The following is a 9851-nucleotide window of genomic DNA, read 5'->3' on the forward strand; positions in this document are numbered from 1 at the left end:
TTACAGTTTCGAATATAAGAATGACATACACCGCATTATGTTCAATTTAAATCGTATAGAATGCAACTTGTTTATAATGGATTTTTTTTTTCCATCGTACTGTATCACAAATTAAGAGAAACGTTTGAGAAGCGTCCGAGAACGGTTGTGTGTTTTTGCTCCGCTGCGTGCTTTTTTTTTTAGAGCTCGGGCTATCTTTGTGCTGCCGTGTAGTTTTTCGGTGCTCGCATTTGAATAGTTTTATGTCCCGGACGCGATAATTCTATTTAGAATGATTTGTGCTGATGTTTTTCCCCTGTTGCTTTGGTGCCTGGTGTGCTCTCGCTCCCTTTGTTGACAGTGTGACTCGACCGCGCTGATCTATTATTAGGTTTTTGCGGTGTGCATTGCTTTTGTGCACAGAGTGACATGAAGAAGAAAAGTGATATTTAGTTATTGTGTGTTTGGATTCGCTGGAGGAGGAATTGTTTAAAAATGACTAGAGAAAATTAAGCATCGAGAATGCGCTCCCGGATGTATTGATTTGGTGAGTACGTTCCAGTTGAAGATTGTTCTCTCTAAATATCCCTTTTTTGAATACGTTTCATCAATCAAACATTATTATATGTTGGGTTTGGGGGGGGGGGGGCAGCCTAAGGGTTTCAATGGATTTGTAGACTGGACAAGTGTTCGTGGATTTGCCAGTCCCTTGTCACGTGTTGATAGACGTACATCTTGTCGTTTGTCTTCCAAAGGTCTTCAATGAAGTTGATTCACCCAGCTGCAACAAACCATCAGGCAGAACTTTACAACCAGTGAAGTATCTGCAGTCATATGTAATCCTTGCACTGATGGTGGGTTCTATTCACATCACATGTTCCCCTATAAAAAAGTGAATTTGTGTCGCATATATTATAATCTCATCTGATTCTGGATTTTACAGTCAGCTTCACAGGTGTCAACCTCCTGCCCAGGAATAAGGAAAACTTCGTTAAAGTCTCTTATTGTGTTTCCCTTCCGACTGGGGGACTTGTAGACTTCGGGGCAAACTTTCTTTGACGGTGGTGGATTATTCCCTTCGTTCGCCTCCGTATCCGAAACTGGCTACATCTGTTCCAATTCTGCTTCAGCCTCCAAGCGAGTCTTGAACTCTCTTTTTTTCACTCAATTGATACGTTCCCACATTGGGTTTGGCATGGAGAACTCGTCTTGAGAGAGTTTCGCTACCGCGTTTTTTTTCCGGCCAGTGTAGGATTCCAGCTTCTTTCCAACCAGAAAGAATTACGGTTAGGCATGTTTCGCATCTTTCAATTGTTTGTACCACTTTAAATGGCATTTTTTCCGCACTTGAACTTGGACGACACTAGCTGACTCCCTTCCGAAACATTTTGAACTGTCACTTTTCTCCAGGCAACTTTGTCATCATAAAACTGAACGGTACCAAGTCAAGTCAAAATGGATAATAAATAAACAATAAGGTATTCAAATTTACTTTATAAATGCTATAATAAACCATTGTGCAGCGATGATCGAGACGTTTCCGTCGGATAAGATTATTTTGCGGCCGAGTGTCTAGGAAGCTATGGAAACCGAAATGGCTCTTGATTTTGTTTTATGCCCTTATAGTATAAACCACCATCGCACTTTGTGAGTTGCCCCAATAGAACCCTTGCTTTTGGTTTGAATCAGTACGAATTCGTTCTATTATATAAAAAAAAAAAAGAAGTATACATATTCATTTTCTTCCGAACTAAATAAACCACCATCACACTTTGTGAGTGGCCCCAACAGTATCCTTGCCGTTGGTCTAAATCGGGTCAAATCGGTTCTAATAATTATTTTATATTCAATCAAGTAAACCACCATCACACTTTGTGAGTGGCCCCAACAGCATCCTTGCTGTTGGTTTAAATCGGTTCAAACCGCTTATAATTAATTATTTTGGTCATTGATAAAATAAAATAAACCATCATCACACTTTGTGAGGGGCCCCAACAGTATCCTTATTGTTGGTTTAAATCGGTATACACACATCTAATAATGATCTACATCTCTAGACAGCCGGCTGTTTAGAGCATAAATCGAAAACACTTATAAATAACTACACAAAACAAAAGATCGCATCACTTATCAAGGTGAATCCTGATCCAACGAACCTAACCCACTAACAAAACCTCCTTTCTGTGACTTTTGTGGGATGCAGAGGTAAACACGGTCCCAAAACAACAAAAGTCGCACACTAACATTCCTTCCCTCTCCCACCTGATTGCAAGGACGTGGCCGGTGACGTTATTGATCTTTAAAGGTAGGAGTCACTGGAACATGTACACTGAGAATGGCAGGTTACTACCAAGCCCCATTCAGTTGATTCTTTGTACAATTTCACTGGTTCAGATCAATCACGGAGTGCAACTATCGATACGTGCAGTCAGACTAAGCTAAGCTAAGCTAAGCTAAGCATCGTACTGTATCACAAATTAAATCGTTTACGATGTCAAATCAACTCGTATGAAAAGAAACCAAATTTCTTTCGTATTTTGATTCCAATTTTGTACGTATACGTTTGTAAATATGTTTGTATATCACAGAAACAACTTGGAATATTCAAGCATTCTGGTTATCATTGTTGTCCTCAACTGTCCTATCGGTATGGAACTCAAAAATCGGTAGAAATACCGATTTATCAGTAGTTTCGACAGCACTACTCTCGAAAACTAATCAGTAGGATTGTCGTCAGATTTTCCGTCATTCCAGGAAGCGATTTCAATTCCTTAAGCTTTCTTTCGTATAACGATTCACCGAACCGCGACAGGCAAGATTCATCCCTGGTTGTGCATCCTTGAGCGACAAGCCATGTCCACAGAGGCCCACCCTACGAATGCATCTGGCGTGACCGGAGACTGGGAAACTGCTACATCAGCCGAAAAAGCCGAACGAACTTCATAATCGTAGCTGCAGCAGCAGTAAGAGATGCACGTCATTTCCTGCAGGCTAAAAATGGCCTTTTGTTAAACACGGAACCGACCAGTCACCAGCCAGCAAAAGCGCGGCCCAAAAAAACAACCCAAACGCTAGCATGAGATTGCTCGCGAATTTCATTTCTTTCAACGTTGTGCAATAATTTCTCGCAATCTCTCCCTTGGACCGTGCTCCCTCGTGCCATCATCGCCGATCCCAGGGATTTCTGCAGAAAATCCTGTGGAGGTAGAGCAGCAGTAAAAAAAAAAATGATCCAAAAGTCTAGCTCGTTCTAATTCTTTCCGCGAATTCTCGCGCTTTTTGCATCGCCGTTGATGCCGGAGTCGAGTCGCTTCTGGTGCTTCTGCATCTGCATTCAAATCCTCCATCCCTAGGCCATTTTTCAGCCCCATGTCATCGTCAAATTTATCGTCGCCGTTGTTCTTTGACGGATGCGCTTTTCCGTTCTAACACAAGCCCCCCCCCCCCCGCTACAGCTGCATTCCACGTCCTCCCTCCCACCAATCATCAGAGCGCTGTGTAGAAGAGGATCTTCAAAACTGCAGCCAAGTTATACGTGAAAAATGATGCAAACGAAGGAAAAACGAAAAAGAACGCTTCCACCGAAAAATGCGAATGCTTTTTGTTGGGCGACTTGATGCAGCAGGATCTTCCCTTCCTCAGCAGAGTAGCGCGCTGCTTGTGTGATACGGAACTCCACCTTCGAAAAGTTTCCAAAGAGCGCTCCGGATCGTGTAGGCATAGATCACACGCGCAAAAGAAGGACAGGCTGCTCCTCCGATGACAATGATGGAGGTCGTTTTTCGGCTCGACTGGAAGCGGAAAATTGCATTAAGAATTTAATTACATGCGCTTCTTTATTGGATGTGTGCAGCGACTGCCATCCGGAGAGTTCCGGAGTAGGAGAGCTACCGTTGGAGACGACGAGGCCGTCCAGTGTTGGATACTTGAGGCGATGGCTGGGTCGTCGGTTGGATGGCTCGGTGGGTGCGTGATTTGCATCGTCAGCGAGATTTTCGGATCATTTTGCACAAATAAAAGTGCAATTTGATGAGCGAATTTTTTTTCGGGAGCTGGTGGTTGACAGCTGGTGTTTCATGGGAACATACAGTAACATCAAAGTCGTTCCGGCTCTTCGGGGGGAAGAATGCTTGTTTACTAGGTAATTGCTCTGGGGATGGACGTTTGACTCACCGACTTGAAGTGATCCTCGGTACCAACAAATCAAAAGTCATGTCAAAGCGATACTTTTGGCTCGGAGAACGATTCCTTCTCGTCGTCGGGGTTCGTTTCGTGTGGTCAGTGCACGTTGATGATGCTGTAGTTGAAGAAACGGCTCATGATTTTCAGCTTTGATCGGATACCACCCAATCACACGTTGTCTTATCATAGCCAGCACTACACAGCGGGTTCCCAGCTCTAGAAGGTAGCCGCTTGATGCCTGATTTTCAATATCATCTATCACAACCTAAGAAGCCTAGCAACTGCTTTCCTATGTGCCGAGTTTCCAATCGTAGTCCTTTTTTTGTTGCCCTGAAATCGCAAAAGTAAGAGGTTGTATCCATGGCACGACCGTAGATTTGACATGGGATTACGAAAGGTAACTTTGATGTCACAGCAAAATTATAGTATATATTAAATTGATTTCTTTACTCGTTATCAGTGAAAAAGTTCGATAGGTTTAAATTCGGAAGCAATTTGAGAGCAGGCCCCAAAAAAGTCACTTTCAATCGATAATCGTCAAGCGACGACGAAGCTGTCAACCATCACTTTCAATTGAAAGTCATTCTGTCTTCTCTTCGAGCAGATGAACATCAACGGAACCACTTTCGATCAGTTTTCATGCTGTTTGTATAGTCTTGACTAGTGTTCATTTCGTCTTTCATTGTCAAATGAACTTACTTGCGCATTGAAGCGAAGCTGTTTGATCCAAATTCACGCAGTTTTTCTGACTTTGGTTGATTGTTCACTCGGTTAATTTGTGTTGAAATACCAATTTTCGTATTACCCTAAGCATATGCTACATAGTGAAACTGTGTAGGCCAAATGTTATCGCAGTTACCTTGCAACGTCGGTACACTGACTTGGATACAACTCACTAGACTACGGCAATGGTTCACTGGTACTGGATTATGGTTCGATGTGAAGAAATAACGCGTTGATTGACGGTTTGAAAGATATATTTCACTTTTGGAGATAGTTTGTAAACTGATCTTATATTGCAATCCTGGTCCGTTTTTATATCATTTATCTCCTCATGGGTTCATATGGAAGCCTTTGTGACTTTTTAAGCTATTGTACAAATTTAAATTGTTTTTCAACCTTCATCTGTCCCCTAATTTAAGCACAATTATAATCCATTTACATCTGCTCTTCTTCAACTGCCAATTTAATGCACACATCTAAACTTGTCTTCTTTCCTTTTCTAATAAATTGCATGCAAGTTTTGAGTGTTTGACCGAGTGTGAACTCATTGTTAACCCATGTAACTTAGTCGATATTCATCTTATTTTACTAATACTAAACTACTACTACTATTGTGGAGCATATATTGTTGCTGTCAACTCAGCAGAATCAAAACAAATCTAATTTTCTGCTGCTGCAGTCGCTTGGTAGTAAGACTAATTCTAGATAGATTTTTTAGTATTAAGTAATTCGACAGTGAGCATGCATAAGGGCCTATACGCGATGATCGATTCTCTTCGTCGATTTTCTCTTTTGTTAATAACTCGCTAGATTTAACGTTTCTCGGAGCGTTTACTGTTGCTTTTGATAGCCAATACAACCTGTTACTACTCTGCATTGAACAAATTCTTGAAAATTGTTTCGCTTAGCTGTAGCAATGCAAAGAGAAAATCGATGAAGAGAATCAATCATCGCGTATTCGCCCTTATGAATGCTCACTGTCGAATTAATCATTTTAATTCGTTTCAGGTTGAATGCCTATTGGTTGGCCGAAACATGCCGCCCACCAAAATTAATGGTTTTATTTTTCAGGTTTAACTGGCAACTTACTCAAGTTGTGAACGGACTGAACGATTTCACCGTTGGAGGTTTTCACAGTTGCTAGCCGTGGGTTTCCGTCTGGTGCTCCATGAAGATGTTGAATTCTGCCGGTGACCCATCGATTGACTGGCAATTTCTGTTGCCTTACCAGGACCAGATCACCTTCCTCCAGTGTGTTGGTCGTTCGATGCCATTTTCCCTTCAGTTGCAGTTCCGGAATGTACTCCTTGCTCCAACGGTCCCAAAAGTGTTGCCGGAGCTCGTTGACGTAACGAAACCTAACGTCGTATGGCTCGTCAGGACTTGGAAGATAATCCTGTTCGTTGATGGCTGTTAGCGGTCGTCCGATCAAAAAGTGCCCTGGTGTAAGGGGCTGCAGGTCATTCGGGTCGTTCGATGCTGGCGAAATGGGCCGCGAGTTCAAGATACTCTCGATTTCGGCGAGCAACGTTCCGAACTCTTCGAATGTGAGCCGAGCTTTCTGCGTCACAATATTTAGATGATGTTTGGCCGATTTGATTGCTGCCTCCCAAAGTCCTCCCATATGTGGCGAGCCGGGTGGGTTAAAATGCCACTGTGTACCACCCATCGCTAGGAAGTCCGCTACACGATTGTTGTGGTCGGATGAACTGATTTTCCGATACCAATATCTCATTTCGTTATCTGCTCCCACAAAATTGGTGCCATTGTCGCTGTACATATGTCCACAGTGACCTCGTCTAGCCACAAATCGTCGCATGGCTGCCAAAAATGCTTTCGTGGAGAGCTTGGAGACCGCCTCGAGATGTACTGCTTTGGTCGCGAAGCAAACAAAAATTGCTATGTAGCCTTTGATTGTGGGTGTTCCTCTTGTGCGCTTTTCAACCAGCGTGATTGGCCCTGCGTAGTGCGCAGTGAAAGAAAGGCGGTGCTGGTGTGACTCTAGTTTCCGGAAGTTGCCCCATGATTTGTTGCAACATGCCACGATTTGGGGCGTTCTTGTGGCATGGGACACATTTCCAGATGGTGTTTCTGGCTAATTTCCTTCCATGTGGAACCCAGAACGTTTCTCTGACTGCGGACAGTAGCGAAGTCGCTCCGAGATGGTGGTTACGAAGGTGTTCGTGGTTGAATATTATGGTCGCTAATCTACTTTCTGCCGGTATGATCAGTGGGTGCTTTGCTGTGTATTCCAGATTGGATCTGGCGAGCCGGCCGCCCACCCTGAGGAGATTGCTTTCGACGAACGGGCTTAGCGGTAGCAGCTTGCTTCGGTCCGGCAACGGTTTGCATTTCTCTAGTGCTGAAATCTCTGCCGCATATGCTTGGTGTTGCGTGTAGCGAATGAGCAACCTTTTTGCTGCATTGATTTCGATGACGGATAACGGTCCGACAGTTCGTTGGGCTCGTTCCAGCTGGCAATTCTCGCTGAATCGGATGATCCAAGCTGTCACCCTGAGAAGTTTCGTGTAGGACGAGTATTTGTGGAGTATATCCTCGATGACGTCCCTATATGTCATGAGGTATGCCAGGATGGGCTGTTGACGCCTGACTTCGGTGTTGATGACTTCTTCTTCTTTGCGTGTTGGATTCGGTACAGGTGCCTCCGTGGTAGTGCTAGGTTCCCAATCTGGTTCGTGCCACCACAGCTTCGACAAGGCAAGCACACACGGTGCTACCCCATGCGTGAGGAGATCCGCCGGGTTCTGTTTCGTGGGAACGTGTCTCCAATCCGAGGCCGGGATGATCGTATTGATGGTTGCTACCCGGTTGGCGACGTATATTTTCCACCGGGCTGGGTCTCCTGCAATCCAGGCTAGCGTCGTGGTCGAGTCGCTGAATGCCAGGGTTTGATGAATCGGAATCCGAAGGGTGGACTTCATGGCCTTGATTAGCTCCGCGAGCAAGGTTGCTGCACACAGCTCCAATCGAGGTAGCGACGGTCTGTTGATGGGCGCCACGCGCGATTTGGACCCAAGTAGGTGCGAACTGATATCACCGTTTTCGTCGATCGCTCGTAAGTATACAGCTGCTCCATATACTTCGAGTGAGGCGTCACAAAACCCGTGGAGATGATATTGTACAGGCTGTGGAACGCTTATACACCGCCGCGGGACCTTTATTTGCCAGACATTTCGTAGATACACCAAGTATATACGCCACCGGTGGTTGAACTGATTTGGCAGCGGCTCAGACCAATCAGTTTGGATTTTCCACAACTCCTGCATCATCATTTTTGCAATCACCACTATTGGTCCGATGAGTCCAAGAGGGTCGAAGATCTTGGCGATGGTGGATAGTACTTCTCGCTTCGTGAAGCACTCCTTGATGGGATCATCGGATGCCTTGAAGGTGAAGAGATCTTCCCGATGTTGCCATTGGACGCCGAGTGTCTTGATGGTCTCCTGACTGTCTACCGTGTGAACTACGCTGACTGCTCTGTCTTCTGGCGGTATATCGTCTAGCACTTCCCTGTCGTTGGACGCCCACTTTCGGATCTCAAATCCTCCTCGCTTCATCATTTCAGTAATTTGCTGACGTTTTTGCTTGGCTTCCTCGCGTGTTGCCGCACCGATGAGTAGATCATCAACATAGAAATCTTTGATTGCTTCCTTGGCCAGCGGGAATTCGATGCCTTCGTCCTCTCCTAGCTGATTTAACGTTCTGGTTGCCAAGAAAAGAGCACAGGACATGCCAAACGTGACGGTGTTTAGCCCGTATTCCGCCATAGGTTGTCCGAATTCTTGCCATAGTATGCGGATTCGTTCACTGTCTTCCTCGGTCACCTTCACTTGAAGAAACATCTTCGTAAGGTCTGAGGTGAGTACGACCGGATACAATCGAAAGTTCATCAGGAGGTTATACAACGTATCCTGCACGATGGGTCCGGTCGCCAACAGGTCGTTGAGCGACAGTCCGTTCGACGAGTTCTTTGCTGCATTGAACACCACTCGAAGCTTCGTAGTGGAGCTTTCAGCCTTGATGACGCCGTGATGCGCCAGGTAAATGATCTTCGGGTGATTTGGATCGGGTGCAATTCTCGTGATGTGGTTGTTTTCCAGGAACTCTTCCACGTACTTGTGGTAGAGTACGTACTTTTCCGGATCCCGCTGCAGTTGCCGTTGCATTGCCGTTGCATTGCCGTAAACTGTGCCAAAACGGAGTAGACGGTTTCTCCTATCGCTGTAGGATCGCGGATGAACGGCAGTTTCACTATGTAGCGTCCGTGGTAAGGAAAGAGCTACAATAGATTCTGCTGCAAACTGCTGTACAATAGAATATGCGCTATCTTTTACTGTGCAAATGTTTAGCTGAACTACGTGCCGTATATGCCTATACGGACAGCCGGAGAGTGTAGAAGAGTTCGGATATTGTGTAAATCGCTACCGGACTATACTCTGTATATGGATATTAATGACTAGATTTCATGTAAAAAAATTATCTTTGGAATCGAAACGAAGAGTATTATTAATATACAATCTATTCGATTAGTTTACGTTACGGACCTCAACAGGTTATGGGCCCAGGAGATTACTAGAATCACTGGCATATATTTATATTATAAGAATCGCTGGGTTTAAAAATAGGATCTTAAGACTTCTTAAGATATGAAAATTATTGGCTCTTCAACATTCAAAATGGAAGCCAAAGAAGACGGACAACGGCAGCGCTTGGTGATGATACCAACCTTCCAGGGAGCAGTTGGAAAGGATTACCCGTTCTGGAAAGAAAGAGTAACGCACTACCTGAAGCAGCAAGGACTATTGCACTGCCTGGATCGAATTCCCCCCATGGAAGAGTATGGAGATACACCGGAAGGCGCCACGGAGGAAGTAGCAGCTTTGCTGAGAGCGAAGTACCAGAAGCGCTTGAAGGAAGACGACAAGGTGGTCAACATTTTTTGGACC

At 44.7% G+C, this 9851-nt stretch overlaps 1 protein-coding gene across 1 annotated transcript in view; it reads right to left on the reverse strand.

The window, feature by feature from the left end:
• LOC135697066 (uncharacterized) overlaps positions 1 to 9071 on the reverse strand; it is an 87473-nt gene extending 78402 nt beyond the window's left edge. Inside the window, exons 1-2 of the mRNA XM_065216648.1 lie at positions 6830 to 9071; positions 5974 to 6753 (exon numbers count right to left, since the gene is read on the reverse strand). Of these exons, the coding sequence (XP_065072720.1) occupies positions 5974 to 6753; positions 6830 to 9071 (3022 nt within the window). The remainder of the gene's footprint in view (positions 1 to 5973; positions 6754 to 6829) is intronic.
• Positions 9072 to 9851: the final 780 nt, after the last annotated feature.

Source organism: Ochlerotatus camptorhynchus, unplaced genomic scaffold (assembly GCF_037179485.1).
Source record: "Ochlerotatus camptorhynchus isolate MF236.1 unplaced genomic scaffold, CSIRO-AGI_Acam_v1.1 ptg000066l, whole genome shotgun sequence".
NCBI lineage: Eukaryota > Metazoa > Arthropoda > Insecta > Diptera > Culicidae > Ochlerotatus > Ochlerotatus camptorhynchus.